This window comes from Scyliorhinus canicula, chromosome 18 (assembly GCF_902713615.1).
Source record: "Scyliorhinus canicula chromosome 18, sScyCan1.1, whole genome shotgun sequence".
Lineage (NCBI taxonomy): Eukaryota > Metazoa > Chordata > Chondrichthyes > Carcharhiniformes > Scyliorhinidae > Scyliorhinus > Scyliorhinus canicula.
The window spans coordinates 42,342,417-42,367,313 of record NC_052163.1 but is presented as its reverse complement, the minus strand read 5'-3'; the positions used below and the strand labels follow the sequence as shown (position 1 = coordinate 42,367,313).

General features: G+C 49.1%; 1 protein-coding gene across 9 annotated transcripts in view; it reads left to right on the top strand.

The window, feature by feature from the left end:
* The window catches only part of LOC119953474 (mycbp associated protein), a 229,365-nt gene that overhangs the window by 95,896 nt on the left and 108,572 nt on the right, over positions 1-24,897 (top strand). For all 9 annotated transcript variants that reach the window (XM_038777797.1, XM_038777791.1, XM_038777794.1 and 6 more), the window contains exons 6-9: positions 5,263-5,378; positions 5,758-5,908; positions 8,672-8,790; positions 21,025-21,134. In XM_038777797.1, coding sequence (XP_038633725.1) covers positions 5,263-5,378; positions 5,758-5,908; positions 8,672-8,790; positions 21,025-21,134 — 496 coding nt within the window. The remainder of the gene's footprint in view (positions 1-5,262; positions 5,379-5,757; positions 5,909-8,671; positions 8,791-21,024; positions 21,135-24,897) is intronic.

The window sequence follows — 24,897 nt, the reverse complement described above, 5'->3', positions numbered from 1 at the left end:
ATCTGTGAAGCGGTGGAATCTTACCACCATCGCCCTCGGCGGTTCGCTCGCCCTCGGCTTCCTTGCCAGGACTCTGTGCGCCCCGTCCAGTTCCAGGGGCCGCGGGAAGGCCCCCGCACCCATCAGCGTCCCCAGCATCGTGGTCACATACACGCTCAGATCCGACCCCTCCACACCTTCAGGGAGGCCCAGAATTCGCAGGTTTTTGTCTCCTAGACCTGTTTTTGAGGTCATCCAGTCTTTCCTGCCATCTCTTGTGCAGGGCCTTATGTGCCTCCACCCATAAGACCATAAGACATAGGAGTGGAAGTAAGGCCATTCGGCCCATCGAGTCCACTCCGCCATTCAATCATGGCTGATGGGCATTTCAACTCCACCTACCAGCATTCTCCCCGTAGCCCTTAATTCCTCGCGACATCAAGAATTTATCTATCTCTGCCTTGTAGCCATTTAGCGTCCCGGCCTCCACTGCACTCCGCGGCAATGAATTCCACAGGCCCACCACTCTCTGGCTGAAGAAATGTCTCCGCATTTCTGTTCTGAATTTACCCCCTCTAATTCTAAGGCTGTGCCCACGGGTCCTCGTCTCCTCGCCTAACGGAAACAGTTTCTTTGCGTCCACCCTTTCTAAGCCATGTATTATCTTGTAAGTTTCTATTAGATCTCCCCTTAACCTTCTAAACTCCAATGAATACAATCCCAGGATCCTCAGCCGTTCATCATATGTTAAACCCGCCATTCCAGGGATCATCCGTGTGAATCTCCGCTGGACACGCTCCAGTGCCAGTATGTCCTTCCTGAGATGTGGGGCCCAAAACTGGACACAGTACTCCAAATGGGGCCTAACCAGAGCCTTATAAAGGCTCAGTAGCACATCGCTGCTTTTATATTCCAACCCTCTTGAGATAAATGACAACATTGCATTCGCTTTCTTAATCACGGATTCCACCTGCATGTTTACCTTTAGGGAATCCCTGACCGCCAGGCCCAGGATCTCATCCTCATTGTCAGAGACCTTCTTCTCCACCTCTTTAATAGCCTTCTCCTGCATCTTCTAATTCTCCACCATCTTTTTCATAGAGGCCAGCATCTCCGTCTTCAGCTTTGCGAAGCAGTTTCTCAGGAACTCCTGCTGCTCCTTCGACCACTGGGCCCACGCTGCCTGGTCCGCGTGGGCTGCCATTTTGTCCTCTTGCGCCCGTTCCACCTGCTTCACCGCAATTTCTCTCTTCACGGCCCAACACCTGGTCCCCTCTGTAGTGATCTGTGCATACATCTGCACATACACCAGGGACTGCAGCACAGCCACAGCATCACCTAGAGGGCAGCATCAGAGACGGGTATAAAGGGTTGAGCCCAAGGCAGGATCCGCCTCTTTGAGAAGCACAGAGCTAGTGAGCAGCAGCACACAGAGACAGCTCAGCATAGGCAGTTTACCTTAGCTTCACTGGTGATACCTCTTGACTGTCTTACATCTAGTTGAGCTCTGGAAGCAGAACGTGTCATGAAATACACCAGTGTATCATCGAGCAGACACACGCTGATGGACACACGCAGGGACCAATCAACGTGCACAAACACCACAGCCAATCACCAGTTAGAATACACACACTTTAAAGGCAGAGGGCACCACGGTTCCCGCTCATTCTGGGTGCTGCCTCTGAGTGTAACAGGAACTCATCCAGCCCAGCACAGACTCACAACACGTGCTGAGATAATCAACTGGTCTCTAGTTTAAGTTAGCATCATTAAGACCCACAGTCATCGTGTGTTAGTTAGCTAGAAGTAGTTAATAAAATTGAGTTGAACCTTCATCCGTGTTGGAAGTGTCTGTTCATTTCTCAAGTCTACACTAGCCAACACGACATGATACCAGGAGTTGAGGGATGCTCGCACTTCTGAGACCTACCTTTCAGTGATCTGCCTACCACCAGTCTCGCTCAATCCTACAGAAAACGTGGTGTTGACCCTATGAAGGGCCTCACTCCATACCTCACCATCCAGAATGGGATCCAATTCACCCACCCATTTTGTCCTCATCTCACTCAATGGAGTAGACTCTCTTGAAAGGATAGGGCCGTATATGCTCGAAATAGAGCTTCCGTCAGCCACTGCCATAGACAAAAGCTTCTTTACAGGGAAGAGGGTGGTGCCAAAGGAACGGAAGGGAAAGCTTTGCGCGAAAAGCATGTATCTGAAAATACCTGAAAAGACTGGAACGAGGCATTTGGAGTTTCTCAGACAACTCCGTTAAACTAGCAAACCTACCCTCCATGGACAGGTCTCCAAGCCTCTCCAGTCCCTTCCCCTCCCAAGACTTACACAAAGGCCAAACCTACCAGCAGAAAAAGATGGTTGTTGCAGATGGAGGCTACCGAAGACAGGGAACAGAGCTTGAAATGCTGCCTGAACTCCTTCCAAATTCTCAATAAATTAGATAGGGCCAGACCCCCCAATTGTCGATCTCTTTGGAGCAAAACTCCACTGTTTCTGGGAGTCCTACCCACCCAGACAAAGGAAGACACAAATGTTTTGATTTTAAGAAACAAGGATTTAGGGATACATTGAAAGAGAAATAAAAATCTCGGGAACACATTTATTTTAATAGTCTGAACCCTGTCCACCAAGGATAGGGGGAGGCTATCGCACATCTCAGAACCAGCTCTCTCTCCTTGAAGCGATGGAATTTCACTCTTATCGCACGTGAATCTTCAGCCTCTGCCGGAGTGTACAGTGGATTTGGTCCAACCCGGGAGAGGATGTGAATCCACCCTCCCCCACCATCTCACCAAACATATCTGTAAAGTACTCCGTGGGTATTAGGCCTTCCACCCCCTCCAGCAGGCGTACAATTCAAATGTTTTGCCTCTGGACTGGTTCTCTGGATCATTCACCTTGCCCTTCAACAACTTGTTCGTCTCGGCCAGCGAAAATAGCTTTGATTCCAGTGAGGCAATCCAATCACTGTGGCTTAAAAGGGCCACTTCCATCTTTTATCGTGGCTCCATGGTCTTTCACGTTTGGTTTCTCCAGAGCCGCTCGGATGGGGGCCAAGGCCTCTTCCATTGATTTCCGGAGGTGATCCAAAACAATGCGCCAGTGTTTATCAAATTCTTTAGCCAAGGTGCTGGAAAGCACCTTGACTGTTAGTGGAGTGGCCGGTGCCCCAGAGGCGGACTCTGCCATTTTACATGCCAAAGAACTCTGAGAGGCCTACGAATCTGTCAACCAACTTCTGCTGTCCACCTTCTTTCCCCTGATTTTTCTGGGCATTTCAGTCATACAGGATTCTTGTTCCATTAACCATGTTAGGGGCTGGTTTAGCGCAGTGGGCTAAACAGCTGGCTTGTAATGCAGAAAAAGGCCAGCAGCGCAGGTTCAATTCCCGTACCGGCCTCCCCGAACAGGTACCGGAATGTGGCGATTAAGGGCTTTTCACAGTAACTCAGTAACAGTAACTTCATTGAAGCCTACTTGTGACAATAAGCAATTATATATTATTATGTGAGTTTTCAAAAGAAATTATCCTCTGATACTAAGAAAAAAGGGCAAAAAGTACAGTACACTAGTGGGAGCCACCTCATCCGTGTAATCCCTCTACAATACGCCACCGGTTGTCCTTCAGTGCTCTATCAATGACCTTGCGACCCCACTCAAAGTGAGATTGGGCAGCATGATGGCGCACTGGTTACTTCTGCTGCCTCATGGCGCCAAGGGCCAAGGTTTGATCCCGGCTCTGGGTCACTGTCCTTGTGGAGTTTGCACGTTCTTCCCGTGTTTGCGTGGGTTCGCTCCCACAAGACAAAGATGTGCAGGGTAGGTGGATTGGCCACGCTAAATTGACCCTTAATTGGAAAAAATGAATTCGGTACTCTAAATATTTCTTTTAAAAGATAAGAAGTAAGGATGTTCGCCGATGATTGCACCATGTTCAGCACCTTTCGTAATGTTTCAGATACTCGAACAGCCCATGTGCATATACAGCAAGACCTGGACAATATTCAGGCTTGGGCTGGTAAAGACAGGTCAGCAAAATATCCCTTCTGGTGCTGGCAACAGGCAAAGTACTGACCATACCCAACCAGCCCGCGCTTGCGACACCCTGAACATCGTGTCCAATAGCAGCACGGTAGCATTGTGGATAGCACAATTGCTTCACAGCTCCAGGGTCCCAGGTTCGATTCCGGCTTAGGTCACTGTCTATGTGGAGTTTGCACATCCTCCCTGTGTGTGCGTGGGTTTCCTCCGGGTGCTCCGGTTTCCTCCCACAGTCCAAAGATGTGCAGGTTAGGTGGATTGGCCATGTTAAATTGCCCTTAGTGTCCAAAATTGCCCTTAGTGTTGGGTGGGATTACTGGGTTATGGGGATAGGGTGGAGGTGTTGACCTTGGGTAGGGTGCTCTTTCTAAGAGCCGGTGCAGACTCCATGGGCCGAATGGCCTCCTTCTGCACTGTAAATTCTATGAAATTAGATGTGAGTTTGCAATTACACTGCTAAGTGCTAAGAATTAAACTGATAGGGCAGCACGGTGGCTTAGTGGTTAGCACAGCTGCCTCATGGCACTGAGGTCCCAGGTTCAATCCCGGCTCTGGGTCACTGTCCATGTGGAGTTTGCACATTCTCCCCGTGTCTGCATGGGTTTCGCCCCCACAACCCAAAAATGTGCAGAGTAGGTGGATTGGCCACACTAAATTGCCCCTAATTGGAAAAAATAATTGGGTAATCTGAATTTTTAAAAAAATCATTACACTGATAACCAATTAAAGATTATCTGTTGGGCTCACAGTGTGGCTTACTTATGCATGCTGAAAGCTACATGTATTAATACATAGACAGAAAGAGCATGTACATATATTAACGGCTTTTTCAACTAAACAAAAGCCATTCCATGGTTCATTCTCCAGGGCAATGCCTTAACCAATCAGGATCAAATTGCCTGATTTGAGTTGATACAAATCTTGGCAGTGAACTGTCATTTATAAGGTAACTGATGCATTCGCCATGACAACATGTCTACCAAGCAGAATCAACTTGCAAACCAAAAGTCACTCTCTTCTCATGCAGTGTAAATTGTTGTTCCCTTTACAATTTGGTATTCTTGTAAATTATCCTGATGGATGCAAGATCAAAAACTTAAAAATGTGTAATTTTTCAGCCATTCTCGGGTTCTGTATTACCAAATGACGGTTTATATTTTCCTCTTTCTCCTCGCAAAAATTAATTTTCTGAATAATTTTAAAACTTTGCTATTCTCTGTTTAGATCTCCTAAACAAGCCAGTTGGAGACCTGGTGATGAATCAATGTGAGGATTTTGGACAGACGAGGCAGCAAGCGAACCTCCTAGATCAGACCATCGCAAGTCTGGGCCCTGGGAAGGTCAGCAAAGGTTTCCCTCCCTTTTGTAGTATCTCAGGGTAATATGGAGCATCAAGTATTCTGTGCCTAGTTATAGGGGATCACTCCCTCCTATTCTTGGCCCTGGGTGCTCACTCCCTCCTGCCAAGACGCTGGGAGTTTGCTCCTCTCGTGAGGGGCTCGGGAGGTTTACTCCCTCCCATGAGGGGCTCTGGAGGTTCATTCTGTCCCGTGAGGGACTCTGGGAGTTCACTCACTCCCATGCTGCTCTGAGAGTTCACTCCCTCCGGTGCGTGTCACGAGCTCCATGGCTGGATTGCAGAATGTGTTGATCCTGGTTTTTATGTGTGGTGACTCAAGTAAAATAGAAAGATGCCTTGTTCCCTTTTGATTATTTTAGGGTTTCCACGTAGGGAGCGAGTTTTGGGCCCTACCACCAATGATTGGAGATGAGTTAAGTGGTGTGGCATCAACACTAACACAGACAGAGCGCGGATTTCCACCACCCATTATTCACAGCGGGAAACCTCGGACGATCAAACAGGAGACAGGTACTTCCACAACTTTCTTGAATAGAAGTGTGTTTGCTGTGATTGGGAATCTTATATTCCAGGTTTCAGGAAATTAACTGATAAGGAAAAGGTTCAATTGGTTGCTTTGATTTATTTAGAAAAAACAGAACTTTTGAAGTTATCAAATTGAAGTTTGCAGCACTATGAAGGGCATTAACAGACTGATATAACTGGCTGCATCTCATTCCCAGTTTCCCACAGACATTCCCAGTTGTCTGGGATTTTTTGTGTTGATGGGTCAGTAAACACTGACTCTATCTTGGTTTTACTCATCCCAAATATCTTCCTGGTCTTCAATATGATTGTCAGAGTCCTGCAGCAGTATCCCAAAAGTGAGATGTATGTTTAACCCTAAGCCCCATTTACCCATAGGAAACGATTCAGGTTTGTTTTCATGAGATCAGATTGTCTTGTGACCACAGCTACACAGCACAAAGGAATGTATAACATCTCGTGCTGCATTTGTCTCTTGTTATTTTTGCATAAGTGCTTCTTATGAAGTAATGTTTGAGGTTTTCTCTAAACTGGGATATGGAAGGAGGCAGAAGGAAACGCATTGGTGTCCTGTGCAATGGGCGCTGCCCCTTCCACTGATTTCTCAAATAGAAGAGGAAATGTGTGCATAGCACGATGTGCAGTATTTAACACAATAACAGGTGCATTTATCTCAGCCATGTTTAATAGACATTGTCAATGTCGTCAGAATTTAATTCTGTATCTTTGAATTTTCTTCTAATTTCCACCTTTGTCTCACTTTCATCTGGAACATCTCTGACTCTATTCCTTGACTTCTCGGTCTTCATCTCTTGGGATAAGCTATCAATTAATATTCGTTACAAGCCCACGGTGCCCCATAGCTAACTTGACCACACTTCCGCACACTCTGCCTCCTGTCATGATTCCATTCTATTCTCCCAGTTTCTCAGTTTCATTCACATCTGTTCAGACGATTCAACAAGGTTGCACACTGGTGCTTCCGGTATGTCATCGTTTTTCCTTAACTGAGGATTCCCACCCAGCATGGTTGACGGGGCCCTCCACCACGTCTGATCTATTTCACCCACATCTGTTCTTCATCCCTTTGCTCCCTCCCAGAAACATTTTTTTTTTCTTTTTTTTAAATAAATTTAGAGTATCCAATTATTTTTTTCCAATTAAGGGGCAATTTACCGTGGCCAATCCACCTAGCCTGCACATCTTTGGGTTGTGGGGGTGAAACCCACGCAGACACGGGGAGAGTGTGCAAACTCCACACGGACAGTGACCCAGAGCCGGGATTCAACCTGGGACCTCGGCGCCGTGAGGCAGCAGGGCTAACCCACTGCGCCACTGTGCTGCCCTCCCAGAAACATGATGGCGTTTCCCTTGGCGTTCCCTTCACCCATCAGCCTCCATATTAAATAGATCATGCCCCAGTCATTTCTATCAGCACCAGCATTTTGCCACCACCAAACATATCATCCCCTGCCCTCACCTTTCAACCTTCCGAAAGAAACTTATGGTGGCCACAAAGACACACAGGTTGTCAATAAATTTCCCCATGGGCTTCATAGAATATGAATTCCCTTATTAAGTGAGTGGTAGCTCGCTTAATAGGAAATGTATAGCAGGAGCTTAAAACCCACTGCTCTAACCCATGTCGGTATCCAGTAAGTCCCCGAGCTTGGATGCGTGTGTGCTGTAAGCCACAGCAGCGGCATTTTTCATTACTTTAATAAAATAGTTTGGTGCTGGAAGACGGGCCTTGGCAAAATCATTACATTGGCAACAAGGAGACTACAAATGTTTTTACAAGCAACCTTCAGTGTCGACAACAAACGGCTTCTCTGGTAAGAAATAATGCCTCTTTGGTAAACTCAAAACCTATGACGTTAGCAGTGAAGACTGGGCCCAATACACAGACCTTTATTACTTGTTCCGGGTTAATAAGATTATGGGAGATGAGAAGCAGAAAGTAATCCTGCTGACAGCATGTGGGGCCCTGGCATTCAGCATGATAAAATCCGTGACCTGTCCAAAGTGTCACGTGTTATTTGAATCCTCCACCTTCCTTCCTGCTCTGGCCTTTCTCTCCTTGGCTTGCTCCAATGATCCAATTTTAAATCTAATGCAAGCTCATAGAACAACAGCTCATCTTTCAATTTTCTATAGCCTTCTCAGATCCACATTTGAGTTCAACAATCCTACATCATTTTGTTGTTTTATTTTGGCTGGGTTTTCTTTTCTCGTATTTCTTTCTTCATTCCTTTAGTTTATCTTCAGACAGCTGCTATCCAGACATTCACCCCTCTTCTGGTCATACCTTATTTTCGGTACTTGTCCCATTACCATTCCCTATGCTTTGGTATGATGCAAATTTTTTGTCGTTTAATCTCTCCTGCCCTCCACAGTAAGACCTTCTGGTTTATTCTCCTCCCCTCCCCCCCTGATCAAAACCTATTACATTTTTATCTTTCCTCAATTCTCATGAAGGGTCATCAACCAAAACATTGGGTGGGATTCTCCAGCGGCGTTCGCCCGGCGACTGGGAATCCCGCCCGAGGTGAATGGCTTTTTCCATTGTCGACGTCTCGCCCGTGGCGTTCTTGCGGTGGGCAGGGCGGAAGAATCCAGCCCACTGTCTCTGTTTCACTCTCCAAAGAGGCTGCCTGAGAATTTCCAGCATTGTCTGACTTTATTTCAGATTTCCAGCATCTGCATTATTTTGCCTTTGTTTGAATTCTGTATTTTCATTTGCCTTAGGTACTGACTTCCCTTGTGACAAAAAAACCCACAGGAAATCCAATTCGGAAAATTTGCATTTGAAACAGCGACTGGAAGAAATGAAGACTGTTCTCAGGCACTTGGACTTCAGACAACCAGTATGTTTGTCAGAACACATTCAAGAGTTGTCACTGTGCTGATACATTGGTGAAAAAGTCATGAACTAAGATGCAGCATAGAATGATAGGTCTCCTGTGATATCTCTTGCAGCAATGGCCATTCAATTAACACATGTTCCCACCAGTACTTATCCCACTGTTGTACAGCTCAGAACTATCCCCACCAGTACCGTATCCCAGTTTTATACAGCGACAGAACTCCCCACCAGTACTGTACCCCAGTGTTGTACAGTGACAGAGTTGTCCCCGCCAGTACTGTACCCCAGTGTTAGACAGTGACAGATCCATTCCCACCAGTACTGTACCCGAGGGTTATAAAGTGACAGACATGCCCCACCAGTACTGTACTCCAGTGTTACGCAGTGACAGAACTGTCCCCACCAGTACTGTACCCCAGTGTTAGACAGTGACAGACCCATCCCCACCAGTACTGTACTCCAGTGTTATACAGTGACAGACCCGTCCCTACCAGTACTGTACTCCAGTGTTATACAGTGACAGACCCATCCCCACCAGTACTGTACTCCAGTGTTATACAGTGACAGACCTGTTCCCACCAGTACTGTACTCCAGTGTTATACAGTGACAGACCCGTCTCCACCAGTACTGTACCCCAGTGTTATACAGTGACAGACCTGTTCCCACCAGTACTGTACCCCAGTGTTATACAGTGACAGACCTGTTCCCACCAGTACTGTACTCCAGTGTTATACAGTGACAGACCCATCCCCACCAGTACTATACCCCAGTGTTATACAGTGACAGACCTGTTCCCACCAGTACTGTACCCCAGTGTTAGACAGTGACAGACCCGCCTCCACCAGTACTGTACTCCAGTGTTATACAGTGACAGACCCATCCCCACCAGTACTATACTCCAGTGTTAGACAGTGACAGACCCGTCCCCACCAGTACTGTACCCCAGTGTTAGACAGTGACAGACCCGTCTCCACCAGTACTGTACTCCAGTGTTATACAGTGACAGACCCATCCCCACCAGTACTGTACTCCAGTGTTAGACAGTGACAGACCCGTCCCCACCAGTACTGTACCCCAGTGTTATACAGTGACAGACCCGTCTCCACCAGTACTGTACTCCAGTGTTATACAGTGACAGACCTGTTCCCACCAGTACTGTACTCCAGTGTTATACAGTGACAGACCCGTCCCCACCAGTACTGTACTCCAGTGTTATACAGTGACAGACCCGTCCCTACCAGTACTGTACTCCAGTGTTATACAGTGACAGACCTGTTCCCACCAGTACTGTACTCCAGTGTTATACAGTGACAGACCCGTCCCCACCAGTACTGTACTCCAGTGTTAGACAGTGACAGACCCGTCCCCACCGGTACTGTACTCCAGTGTTACCCAGTGACAGACACGTCCCCACCAGTACTGTACTCCAGTGTTATACAGTGACAGACCCGTCCCCACCAGTACTGTACTCCAGTGTTATACAGTGACAGACCCATCCCCACCAGTACTGTACTCCAGTGTTATACAGTGACAGACCCGTCCCCACCAGTACTATACTCCAGTGTTACCCAGTGACAGACCCGTCCCTACCAGTATGTACCCCAGTGTTATACAGTGACAGACCTTTCCCCACCAGTACTGTACTCCAGTGTTATACAGTGACAGACCTGTTCCCACCAGTACTGTACTCCAGTGTTATACAGTGACAGACCTGTTCCCACCAGTACTGTACTCCAGTGTTACGCAGTGACAGAACTGTCCCCACCAGTACTATACAGCGAGAGACCTGCCCCCACCAGCACTATAATCCAGTGTTAGACAATGACAGATCCGTCCCCACCAGTACTGTATCCCAGTATTTTAGTTTTTATTCTACTGTTCAAATCTCCCACCACAAGCTGCTGTGAATTTTGTGTCTCACCCAATGCTCAATTTTAGAATGCTGGCATAATTGGAAAATGTAGTAAGCACAAGTGTTCTCCGTTTTCGAGACTAACTGCGGTGGCGGGTGGCCCCAGTGCCGATGCCTGATCCTGCCCCTGGAAGCTCATTCATTACGCACAGGTGCATTCCCCTCTGAATCCACTGGTGCGTCGGCAGCAGATGTAATAATAATAATCTTTGTTATTGTCATAAGTAGGCTTACATTAACACTGCAATGAAGTTACTGTGAAAATCCCCGAGTCGCCACACTCCAGCGCCTGTTTGGGTACATTGAGGGAGAATTGAGAATGTCTTAATTCACCTAACAAGCACGTCTTTGGACTGTGGGAGGAAAACGGAGCACCCGGAAGAAACCCATGCAGACACAGGGCGAACGTGCAGACTCCGCACGGAAAGCGACCCAAGCTGGGAATCAAACCCAGGTCTCTGACACTGTGAAGCAACAGTGCTACCCACTGTGCTGCCATGCCACCCATTTTGTTCGCTGCCGTCAGCTGGTGTGTTCGAAGGTCCTGCCGCCATATTTAACACCAGTCCAGCACATTCATATCACTCTCTCCACCCCATCTGACTTCACCACACTGTGCAGCATGTCTGCATTCAGACGGAAAAGGTTATCGGCCTCCAGAAAAATGCAGCACCAATCTTTTAAAGCCAGGGCCCAGGAGACTTATTCGAGCAGTGCAGGCCCACCAACATGTGCTGTACCCAAGGGATGGCTCAAGAAAGCACATAAACCTCGCCTCCTCTGGCCTGGAAGGTCTGCACGCTGTTAACCGCCTGGGAAGTATTGTCCAGTGCAGGAAGTGGATGAATGATCTCACCTGCTCAAGTAGGGTAAGTTCTCTCTCCGTTCCCTCCACTATTAAACTCACAGCATGGTATCATATACTTAAACAGCTGCTCTCCACAGATTTCACATTCAGCCGTGGGTGACACATTTCAACACTTACTGTCCCAACAAGACTTTCACAACACCAGCATCCCATCTGTCTTGTTGCTCACACTCCATTCGCTGTCCCTTCTGGGTAAAATGCACCACACACAAGGGACATGCATCTTACCCAACATCTGCTCCATCCCCTCTGATCACGTCTTTTTTTTTGTTTCCATACAAGCCAAACATGCACACAGCAAGCGAGGGTGAGCCTCGACTGGGGGAGGATGGGAGAGATACTCACTCTCAGTGAGTTCGAGGAGGCTGCTGCAGAGCTCTCTAAAAAAGACAGCGATCACTCTTGTGGCAGCACAGAGCTTGGCCTCTCCCCACAACCTAGTATGGATCTCAGCTCCATCACATCAACAAATCCTGCAATTCTGAGTGCCATTTAGTCTGAATTAACTTCAGCTCATCCACTAAAAATGTTCTTTTGTATTTTTCAGGTAGCAGCAGACTGCAGCCAGCAAGCCAGCCCAGCAACTTCCTGAACCCCTGGAGCATGTCTAAGGATGACACAACATAGAGACACTCACCTCAGTGGGGCGTAGTTCAGGCTTAGACTCGAGGTCGTTTTCTGTCACAAACCTGCCCCCACAACAATGAGAGGCAGGGATGGCCCAAATCTCTACAACTCGGAGGATTGCTGGAGACCAGCCACCTGCCCAGTCTCAATCCGATGGTGAGCACCTGGAGTAACTACCAGCTCACTGGTGAAGATGCAAAGGGAGGCAGCAGGACATCGGGCACTGAGCAGACTAGAGCATACGATGAAGGAGTCCATCTGTGTTCTGTTCGATGTCATGGCTCCAACATGCGAGCACATTGAAGCCACCATGGGAAAACTGACTACCACCCTGAAGACCTTGGCCCAGCAGGTCCTGCGGATTTACACTTGGCCCTGCACTCCATGGCCACACACTCGTGTGAACCATCAGCTTATAGGCCACATGGGGAGGAGGCACCTTGACCTCCCTCCAGGTGTCCCATCTCCTGCAGGAGTCATTCCTGGGTCCTTTAGCACCCACAGGGAGTATCATCCGGACACCCCATGGGCCTCCACTCAGGACACTCACTTGTGCAACCACCCAGAGACCCCCCTGCCTGCACCAACTCCAGCTGTGCACACCGCCGTGGGTGCTTCTACCTTATGCAGCTGTACCCCTCCAGGATCCGGGCCATCAGAAGATGTTTGCTAAGGTCGTCAGAGGCATCAGGACGTAGCAAGCTGCCTCCACACCTGCTCCAGATGTCGGGGCGCCACCAAGACATAGTAGTAGGGTCAGGAAAGTTTATAAATGTTGATGTCACCTCAGGATCATTATAAATAAATTCCACTTTTTGAAAACCGTTCCATGGGTTTGTGAATGTAATGGTCAGATGAAAGCATTTTGGTTTGGATTTTTACAATCCTCTTATTCCAAGGTTCAGCCTTCCTCACATTCAGAATTTCCCCATTTAAGATTGTGACGTCCCCATGTGACGTCAACCTCAGTGCAACTTGCTAATGGATCCATGTGTGTTGTCAGGGAGAAGGGTATATGTATAGGCAGCACGGTAGCACAGTGGGTAGCACTGTTGCTTCACAGCTCCAAGATCCCAGGTTCGAGTCCCGGCTTGGGTCACTGTCTGTGCGGTGTCTGCACGTTCTCCCTGTGTCTGCGCGGGTTTCCTCCGGGTGCTCCGGTTTCCTCCCACAAGACCCGAAAGACGTGCTGTTAGTTAATTTGGACATTCTGAATTCTCCCTCTGTGTACCCGAACAGGTGCTGTAATGTGGCGAACAGGGGCTTTTCACAGTAACTTCATTGCAGTGTTAATGTAAGCCTACGTGTGACAATAAAGATTTTTTTTTAAAGTAATTCTTTATTCAGAGTTATGATGGGTGAGTTTTCAACCCATTGTCCTGAAAGTATGGCACTGGCTGAGGAGGGCTTATTAACCATATGACTAAGCACATCTGTGTTTCCTAAAGTGTCCCAAACCAAGATATGCACTTTAGGATGAGCCTTATGCTAGTCTGCATTTCCTTTGCAACAGTGTTTGCATCCTTACAGGGCATAGGAAGCATCCAGCTATTCTTTCTTTTAAAAAAAATATTTTTATTAAAGGTTTTCCATTCACAATAAATTTTTATAATAAAGCCAAACAGCGGATGTAGCTGAGAACATTGTAACAAAAACCCAACCAATCGTATGCACCTCACCCGCAAAAGAAAGGTAAAATAACCCCCCCCCCCCCCCCCCCCGCCCCCCTCCCCCCCCCACCCTGCCAAGCAACTGACAGTGACTAATTACTTAAAGTAGGCAATGAATCAATGAATGGTTGCCGTCTCGGGTACAATCCTTCAGCTGACCCTCTGTCTTTGACTTTCAGTTATTCTTCCTTACTGGACTTTAAATTGACAGACTGAGCGCATTAGCAAGACAACGATGACCACAGCTAAGATCTTATTCTAGTGAGCCGTGAGCTCTTAAGCCCAAGTGTAAACCCAGGACCCATCCTCTCAGCGATTAGTTCGGCTATTCCCTCAGAAGTCACAAAATGGCTTTGAGGTTTAGAGGAGATGTCTTCTGATGATCGGAGTCACTCCAGAGTGTTTAATTGCATAGCTCTTATCCCCCAGCAACAAGTCTTGCAGGCGTCTGGCTCCCCGAAGCTCCCAGGCACCTGAGGATGTAGGCGTTATGGCAACTCCTAGGGAACCGTGTGCACACGTGCTGGACCTGCTTTCAATGGTCATACACCAACTGCACATTGATGGAATGGAAGCCCTTGCAGTTGATGAACATCAAGTACTGCTGCCAGGGAGCCTGTATAGCCACTTGCTGCAGTCTATTGCGCTCTACGCTCTTGGAAACCTTGAGACATCTGCGAAGCCCATGAATCTCTGAGCCTGGGTCTCCTGATCCAAAGTAAAGGTTAAATGATGATGTGCCCTTCTGTGAATGGCATTGTCACCTGAAAGCAGTGATATGTTGCTGGCTGAGAAATGCCGCACAGTCCCAATTGGTCCAGGGTGGCACGGCAGCACAGTGATTAGCACAGTTGTTTCACAGCTCCAAGGTCCCAGGTTCGATTCCCGGCTTGGGTCAATGTCTGTACGGAGTCTGCACGTTCTCCCCGTGTCCGCGTGGGTTTCCTCCCGCCGCTCCGGTTTCCTCCCACAGTCCAAAGATGTGCGGGTCAGGTAGATTGCCATCCTAAATTGCCCTTAGAGGGCTGCATGGTGGCCTAGTGGTTATCACAGCTGCCTCACGGCGCCGAGGTCCCAGGTTCGATCCCGACTCTGCGTCACTGTCCGTGTGGAGTTTGCACATTCTCCCTGTGTCTGCATGGGTTTCGCCCCCAACAACCCAAAAATGTGCAGAGTAGGTGGATTGGCCACGCTAAATTGCCCCTTAATTGGAAAAAATAATTGGGTAATCTAAATTTATTTATTTTTTAAATTGCCCTTAGTGTCCAAAAAGGTTGGGTGGAGTTACTGGGTTATGGGGATAGGGTGGAGGTGTGGGCTTCGGTAGGGTGCTCTTTCCAAGGTCTGGTGCAGACTTGATGGGCCGAATGGCCTCCTTCTGCACTGTACTTTCTATGATGCATGGAAGGACCCAGAAGCAAATTAATTTAGTGCTGCCGCCATCTTCAGGACTATTGGCAGGAGAAGCCACAAACCCATGTGGCATCAGGCCTTCTTGGTGCATGTGGCATATGTGGCAAACACGATCTCTAGGCTTGCCCTCCTCTGCCTCTCACCCATCTGTGTAGGAGACAAGTGGATGGTAGACCTTCGGTGTGGCAAGTTGTCTCCAGGTCTGGGTCTCTGCTCTTCAGCCACCTATTCCGGGCAAAGGCCAGGATGTCAGCCTCTTTCGCCCCCTGAACTCCCGGATCTTCCGACATTCCAAAGATCGCTACCTCCGGACTTGGCACCACCCGTGTTTTTAGCACCATGGACATTGCCTTTGCAAAACCCTCCCAATACCCTCTAACCCTCTATGCCCAAAACATTTGGACATGATTTGCTGGGCTTCCCGCGCACCTCGCACACATATCCTCTACCCCGAAAAGCTTGCTCATCCCAGCCGCTGTCATGTGTGCCCGGTGGACTACCTTAAATTGTATCAGGCTAAGCCTGGCACATGATGAGGATGTATTAACCCTACTTAGGGCATCCGCCCATAGAACCACCTCTATCACTCCTCCTACACGTCCTCCCACTTGCCCTTAAGCTCCTCCACCAGAGTTTCCTCTGCCTCCGAAAGCTCCTGGTGAATATCCGATACCTTCCCCTCTCTCACCCAGGTACTGGAAACTACACTATCCTGTATCCCCCGTGGCGGCAGCAGCGGAAAGGCCGGCACCTGTTTTCTCAGGAAGTCGCGCACCTGCAAATACCTAAAACCTTTCCCTGCTGCCAATTTAAATTTATCCTCCAAAGGGTTCAAGCTGGGAAAGCTCCCATCTATAAATAGATCCCCCCATCCTTCTCAGTCCTCCCTCTGCCAACTCCAAATCCGCCATCTAGCCTACCCGGTACAAACCTGTGGTTATAAATCGGGGTCCAAATCGATGCTCCCTGCTCTCTCTTATATCACCTCCACTGCCCCCAGATCCTCAGAGCCGCCACAACCACCGGGCTTGTGGAGTATCGGGCTGGCGATAATGGCAGAGGTGCCGTTACCAATGCTCCCGGACTTTACATGACGCCGCCTCCATCCGCTCCCATGCCGACCCCTCCCCCACTACCCACTTCCTGATCATGGCTATATTAGCTGCCCAGTAGTAATTGCAGAAGTTCGGCAGCGCCAACCCACCCTCCCCCCGACTGCGCTCCAGCAACACTTTCTTCACTCGTGGGGTTTTACTCGCCCACACAAAGCCCTTAATAATCTTATTCACCCGCTTGAAAAAGGCCTTAGAATTAGAATTAGAACAATACAGCGCAATACAGGCCCTTCGGCCCTCGATGTTGTGCCGACCTGTGAAACCACTCTAAAGCCCATCTACACTATTCCATTATCATCCATATGTTTATCCAATGACCATTTAAATGCCCTTAATGTTGGCGAGTCCACTACTGTTGCAGACAGGGCATTCCACGCCCCTACTACTCTCTGAGTAAAGAACCTACCTCTGACATCTGTCCTACATCTATCTCCCCTCAATTTAAAGCTATGTCCCCTCGTGCTAGCCATCACCATTCGAGGAAAAAGGCTCTCACTGTCCACCCTATCTAATACTCTGATCATCTTGTATGCCTCTATTAAGTCACTTCTTAACCTTCTTCTCTCTAACGAAAACAGCCTCAAGTCCCTCAGCTTTTCCTCTTAAGATCTTCCCTCCATGCCAGGCAACATCATGGTAAATCTCCTCTGCACCCTTTCCAATGCTTCCACATACTTCCTATAATGCGGCAACCAGAACTGCACTTAATACTCCAAATGCGGCCGCACCAGAGTTTTGTCCAGCTGCAACATGACCTCATGGCTCCGAAACTCAATCCCTCTACCAATAAAAGCTAACACACCGTACGCCTTCTTAACAACCCTATCAACCTGGATGGCAACTTTCAGGGATCTATGTACATCCGCAAATTTACTTACCCATCCTTCTGCACCCTCCTCCAGGTCACTTATAAAAATGACAAACAGCAGTGGCCCCAAAACAGATCCTTGTGGCACACCACAAGTAACTGAACTCCAGTCTGAACATTTCCCATCAACCAGCACCCTCTGTCTTCTTACAGCTAGCCAATTTCTGATCCAAACTGCTAAACCACCCTCAATCCCATACCTCCGTATTTTCTGCAATAGCCTATCGTGGGGAACCTTATCAAACGCTTTACTGAAATCCATATACACCACATCAACTGCTTTACCCTCGTCCACCTGTTTGGTCACCTTCTCAAAGAACTCAATAAGGTTTGTGAGGCACAACCTATCCTTCACAAAACCGTGTTGACTATCCCTAATCAAATTATTCCTTTCTAGATGATTATAAATCCTATCTCTTGTAATCCTTTCCAAGACTTTGCCCACAACAGAAGTAAGGCTCACTGGTTTGTGGTTACCGGGGTTGTCTCTACTCCCCTTCTTGAACAAGGGGGCAACATTTGCTATCCTCCAGTCTTCTGGCACTATTCCTGTAGACAAAGATGACTTAAAGATCAAAGCCAAAGGCTGAGCAATCTCCTCCCTAGCTTCCCAGAGAATCCTGGGATAAATCCCATCCGGCCCAGGGGACTTATCTATTTTCACACTTTCCAGAATCGCTAACGCCTCCTCCTTATCAACCTCAAGCCCTTGTAGTCTAGTAGCCTGAATATTAGCATTCTCCTCGACAACATTGTCTTTTTCTTCTGTGAATACTGACGAAAAATATTCATTTAGCGCCTCTCCTATCTCCTCGGACTCCACGCACAACTTCCCACTACTGCCCTTAACTGGCCCTACTCTTACCCTTGTCATTCTTTTAATCCTGACATACCTATAGAAAGCTTTCGGGTTTTCCTTGATCCTACCTGCCAAGGACTTCTCATGTCCCCTCCTGACTCTTCTTAGCTCTCTCTTTAGGTCCTTCCTAGCTCACTTGTAACTCTTAAACGCCCTAACTGAACCTTCACGTCTCATCTTTACATGAGCCTCCTTCATCCTCTTGACAAGTGATTCAACTACTTTAGTAAACCACGGTTCCCTCGCTCGACCACTTCCTCCCTGCCTGACAGGTACATACTTATCAAGGACACGCAGTAGCTGTACTCAAACTATTGCGTTTCCAGTCAATATTTGGAAAGTTAAAGTCCCGCATAACAACTACCTTGTTACTTTTGCTTCTATCCAGAATCACCTTTGCAATCCTTTCCTCTACATCTCTGGAACTTTTCGGAGGCCTATAGAAAACTCCCAACAGGGTGACCTCTCCTTTCCTGTTTCTAACCTCAGCCCATACTACTTCAGTAGACGAGTTGGGGATGAAGATGGGGAGGCACTGAAAGATGGGGAGGCCTGTTACACCTCCTACTCCCCGAAGGGACTCCCATGCCCGGCCCACACTTGGACCAGCGTATTTATGTCCCAGAGGCCTATGGCTCATACACCGGTGAGGCCACAGGGACTCTGAGGTTGCAGGATCCCTTGGCCTCCATTCAGGTTATTACACCACTGATGCTCAGGCTCCCTCTTGCCATGCCTCCTGCTGAAGCTGCGTGCGCCAATGCCTTCGCACCACTTTGGCTCCTGCATTGAATGAGGATTTTAACAAAAGCTCACTGGACCACTGGATCCATTGTCACTTTTGCCTACTCACTCAAAAGATGTATGATGACCAGAATGTTTAAAGCGTGCTGAAAATAACGGTGTGAATGAGACCCCCTCCCCCCTGGCACTTGTGGGTGGGAGGATAGTGGGGGGGGGATCTCCCAGGCCATTGGACAACCCAGGGTGGTCGGGGACAAGGCAGGGTGGGATCCTGGCACTCCCCTGGCACTTTGGCAGTGCCAGCCTGGCACATTGGCACAGCCATCTGTGCACCCTGGCAGTGCCACCATGGCACTGCCAGGGTGACCGGGTGACCCTGCCAGGCTGGCGGAGTCACTGCTATGGTGCTAGCCTGGAAGCGCAGGCTGGCAATGCCAAGGTGTCCAGCTGCCAGGTTGCCTGTGCCAGTGGCCGGGCCCAGGAGGGCTTTGCGCAAAAGGTGGGGAAAGTGGGGAATCAAGGACCCTGGAAGAGATGAGTTGGGTGAAGTGGAATATCCTGAGGTCACGATGAGGGGGATCGATCAGACTGCCATTAAAATTGGTGCCCCATAACCGCGAAAGACCCGCCAACACACCCTATGGACAACTGTAATCTTCACAAACCACTGCAGCCCCGGCCTCTTGAGAGTTCATATGAACCATCCCTAATGTGCTACACGAACAGGCCTACCCCCCATAATCTGCATCTGAATGTATCTCCTTCCAATAACGTGTGCAATCCTTTAGACCTCCTTGTTTGTCTGCATTTCATGGAGCCTTATCGGGGTCCAGCTTCTCTCCCCTCAGCCTTCCCTCTGCCTTGCACTCTCTGTCTTCTACATCTACCTCCCTGACCCTCTGTGTGTCATTGTGAGTTCTCGTTCTCCCCCACCCCTCCCCCCAGCCTGCCATTTGCACAGTGCTCCTTCCACATAGCCGCCCCTCCTTGTCTTTGTTAGGCCACACCATCCCTGCCACCCACCCCCAGCCTCGTCTTGCACCCCACCCGTCGGAACTCGGACCTGTGTTGCGGTGGTCTCATGACTCCACAGCACAGTTCCGTTCCGGTAGACACTGGTGTGAGGCACCAGAGGACAGGAGACCCCTGTACTCCCCAAACCCAAGCACAGTACTGATCTGATACAGGATGGTCCATAGGTCCAGCAGCACAGTACTGCCCATGAAGATCAGCTTGACATGAAGATGAAGGAATCAGTCTGCCCCAGCAGAATGGTTTGCAGCGCATCAGGAGCAGTGCAGCACTTTGGCAGAAAGGCTTTGGTGCACTCCCTTCTAAATCCGTTGCGAACTGAGGACTGCCTCGTACGTACGCACCAGCCTTTATCAATTGGATTTTAGACCGATTTAATTTCCTCCTGGCATGATGTAGGTTTCGAAGGCCTGACAGGATGCTGGTGGACAGCTGTTTCAATGAGCATCCATGAGATGCAAATGATGTTTGTGCCATCAACGGAACAACCAACCTGCCATTGGGAGAATTACAACATGATTTTACACCAGCAGGTTCAGACTTTTTGGCTCCAACTACATTCTCTGCTCCTGCCTGCCACAGGCGGGATGGGAAAATGCTGCTCCAAGACTACATTATCCAAGTTTTTGATTTATTTGCACTTCTAGTGCTTTCACAACTTCCAGCAGTAACTCAACCTCCCATCATGCCTGTCGTTCAGAACTACCCCTGTCTGTGGAATGCTCCCAACCTTGTCCTGCGCCCTAACCTTATTGCGACCCTGAACTTAAACCTGCTGCATTGATCGGCTGTGTCCAGAGTATAATTCAATATCTATCATTTTATGCTCTGTGCATTACTGTTGATTTCAGGGGCTTTGATGATTTAGAATTTTCGAAAAGGAGAGCAGTGGACTGTCTGAGTACTGCTCTTTCTTGCATCAGTAAGAGTGCAGCCAGTCACTTCTGCACCTGATTTGCATTGGCATCATGGTAGGACTCAGAACCTAGAAACATCAGGGTTAGGAGACTCTATATGTAGCGTTCCTGTTGCCAATAGCAGGTTGTCAGCAAAAGGCAGCCAGTTCTCAGCAACTAACTGCCAGGACATTGGTACCTCTGATTAACCAGGTACCTTGTACACACAGGACATTGATCAGCTCGAAGTGATTGGAACTGGGCGCCCCTTCAGCTCGATGTCAGTGGAACGTTTCCCTCTGGAGCAGAAGGACTGTCCAACAGAGGGTAAAGAGAACATGTAAGCATCACTGTGCATCAGGGAGCTTTAACACAATCTGTTGGATTGCTGTTTTCAGTGGAATGATTTGCAGTCTGATTATATCCTTTGAATAAACAGCTGAGTTTCTGTTATCATTTTCTACTTAGTAATTTTCGGCATTATTCATACAGAAAATGGAAATGATCATATTTTAAAATCTCTTTATCCCTCTAACTATTCTCACTTTCTTTCTGATACATTCCTACTACCTGTATCTGAATCTCAGCAGTTTTGATATTTTAATAATTTGTCTATCTCTTATGAATCACCCTTCTCTAAACTAAGCCAGCTGTGCACATTTTTTCTACTCCCCTTTGTATCCTCCTCCATCTCTTTTAATTCTCGCTTCCTTTCTTACTCCATCTCACCAATAATTATCTCCATTATAAATATTCTTCATTTGCCTAGCTTAATTTGTTATTTTCTCACACTTAATTTTCTTTCCTCAGTCCCTTTTCTTCAGATAGTGATCAGATTGATCGGCAGGTAAAATAATTGATCAGCGAGTGATGATCTGATTCATCAGAGGGCGACGGTGCGATTGATCAGCGAGTGACAGTGTGATTGATCAGAGAGTGATGGTGTGATTGATCAGAGAGTGATGGTGTGATTGACCAGCGAGTGAAGGTGTGATCGATCAGTGAGTGACGGTGTGATTGATCAGCAAGCGACTGTGCGATTGATTAGAGAGTGACGGTGTGATTGATCAGAGAGTGACGGTGTGATTTTTTTTAATAAACAATTTTATTGAGGTAGTTTTTGGCTTTGTAAACAGTTACAGACATCAACAGAAAGAAAGCAAAAAGGCAAAAATGTGCAAACATCCACGTACTTTCAATACTTCAATCGTAACATACTGCACAAGCCCGCTCCTCGCCCACCGGTACTACCCGCCATTTTATCCCTCCTACTCTACTCTACCCCGACCCCCTGCTGACGCTCACTCTCCCGCAAAGAAGTCAATAAATGGTTGCCACCTCCGGGCGAACCCCTGTACAGATCCCCTCAAGGCGAACTTAATTTTTTCCATACCCAGGAAACTCGACATGTCCGCAAGCCACAACTCAGTCTTCGGGGGCTTTGAGTCCCTTCACGCCAATAGTATTCGTCGCCGGGCTATCAGGCAAGCAAAGGCCAAAACATCGGCCTCTTTCTCCCCCTGGACTCCCGGGTCTTCCGAAACCCCAAAAATTGCCACCCCGGACCCATCGCCACCCTTGTTTTTAGCACTCGGGATATGACGCCCGCAAATCCCTCCCAGTACCCCCTAAGCTTAGGGCATGCCCAAAACATGTGAACGTGGTTCGCTGGTCCTCCTGCGCACCTAGCGCATTTGTTCTCTATCTCAAAGAATTTGCTCATCCGAGCCACCGTCATGTGGGCCCGGTGAACGACCTTAAATTGAATCAGCCCGAGCCTGGCACATGTCACGGTCGAATTTACCCTACTTAGGGCCTCTGCCCACAGCCCGTACTCCATTTCCCCGTCTAGCTCCTCCTCCCATTTAAGTTTCAGTTCCTCCGTCTGGGACCCTTCCTCCCTCATGAGCACCTTATAAATATCAGAGACTCTACCCTCCCCTTCTTCCCCCCTAGAGACTATTCTGTCTTGGATCCCCATTGGCGGGAGGCGTGGGAAAGATGGGACCTGTCTACGAACAAAGTCCCGCAACTGTAGGTACCTAAAATCATTTCCCCTTACCAGCCCAAATTTCTCCTCCAAGCTCCTCAAACTCGCAAAGCTCCCTTCCAGGAACATATCGCCCACCCTTCCCACCCCCGCCCGCCGCCATACTCAAAATCCCCCATCCATACTCCCGGGGGCAAACCGATGGTTGTCGCAGATTGGCGCCCAAACCGACGCCCCCGTCTCCCCTACATGCCTCCTCCACTGGCCCCATATCCGCAGGGTCGCCACCACTACCGGGCTGGTGGTGTACTTGGCCGGCGGCAGCGGTAGAGGAGCCATGACCAGGGCTGCCAAGCTGGAGCCCCTGCACGAAGCCGCCTCCACCCGCTCCCAGATAGACCCCGTACCCACCATCCACTTCCTTATCATAGCGATGATGGCTGCCCAGTAATAATTAATCAGACTCGGCAAAGCCAGCCCTCCCTCGCTGCGGTTCCTCTCCAGCATCGCCTTCTTCACCCGCGGGGATTTTCCCGCCCAGACAAAGCTCATGATCATCCTGTTAACTCTTTTGAAGAAGGACTGTGGGACAAAGATCGGGAGGCACTGAAAAACAAACAGAAATCTAGGGAGGATTGTCATCTTTACAGGCTGCACCCTCCCTGCCAGCGACAGCGGGAGTGCATCCCATCTCCGAAACTCTCCCTTCATTTGCTCCACCACCCTGGCCAAATTTAACTTGTGCAGCCTGCCCCAGTTTCGTGCCACCTGGATTCCCAAATATGGGAAATTTTCCTCAACCAGCCTAAACGGTAGCCCTCTCAATCTGTTCTCCTGGCCCCTTGCCTGTACCACAAACATTTCACTCTTGGCCGTATTTAATTTGTATCCTGAAAACTGGCCGAACTTCCTCAACGTTCCCAGTATACTTCCCATCCCGGCCACTGGGTCCGACACATATAGGAGCAGGTCGTCTGCGTAAAGAGAGACCCTATGTTCTACCCCGCCCCTCACCATCCCCTTCCATCCCTCTGCGGCTCTCAGCGCAATCGCCAGCGGCTCAATGGCCAGCGCAAACAGCAGCGGGGAGAGCGGGCAGCCCTGTCTGGTCCCTCGGTACAGCCTAAAGTACTCCGACACTTCTCTGTTAATCCTGACGCTGGCCCTCGGTGCCTGATATAATAATTTGATCCAATCCACCAGTCGCTCCCCGAACCCAAACCGTCCGAGCACCTCCCATAGATAGTCCCACTCCACCCGGTCAAAGGCCTTCTCGGCGTCCATCGCCACCACTACCTCCACCTCCCTGCCCGCCGGGGGCATCATTAACACATTAAGTAATCTTCTCAGGTTGGCCGCCAGCTGCCTACCTTTCACGAACCCAGTTTGGTCCTCCCCAATCACCTCCGGTACACAGTCCTCCATTCTAACCGCTAGTACCTTTGCCAGGAGCTTGGCGTCAACATTAATCAGGGAGATTGGCCTGTAGGACCCGCACGCCTCCGGGTCTTTACCCCGCTTCAATATCAGTGATATAGTGGCTTGCGACATTGTCGGCGGCAGGGTCCCTCTGTCCCTTGCCTCATTGAAAACCCTCGCCAAGACAGGGCCCACCAGCTCAGAAAACTTCCTATAGAACTCTACTGGGTATCCATCCGGCCCCGGGGCTTTCCCCGACTGCATGGCCTTTAGGCCCCTCAATACCTCCTCCACTCTAATCGGGCCCCCCAGCTCATCCACCCGCTGCCCCCCCCCCCCCTTACCGTTGGGAATGTTAACCCGTCCAGAAACCTTTTCATCTCCTCCGGTTCTTCCGGCGGCTCCGAAGTATACAGCTTGCGATAGAAGTCCCGGAATACCTTCTTCAATCCTGCCGGGTCCTCCACTTTACGCCCCTCCCCATCCATCACTCTACCTATTTCCCTGGCCGCCTCCCTCCTCCTGAGTTGCTGCGCTAACAGTCTGCTAGCCTTTTCCCCATGCTCGGACATCACGCCCCTCGCCTTCCTAAGCTGTTCCACGGCCCTACTCGTAGACAGTGCCCCCAGTTCCGCCTGTAGTCTCTGCCTCTCCCTGAGTAAAACCTCCCTCGGGAACTCCGCGTGTTCTTCAT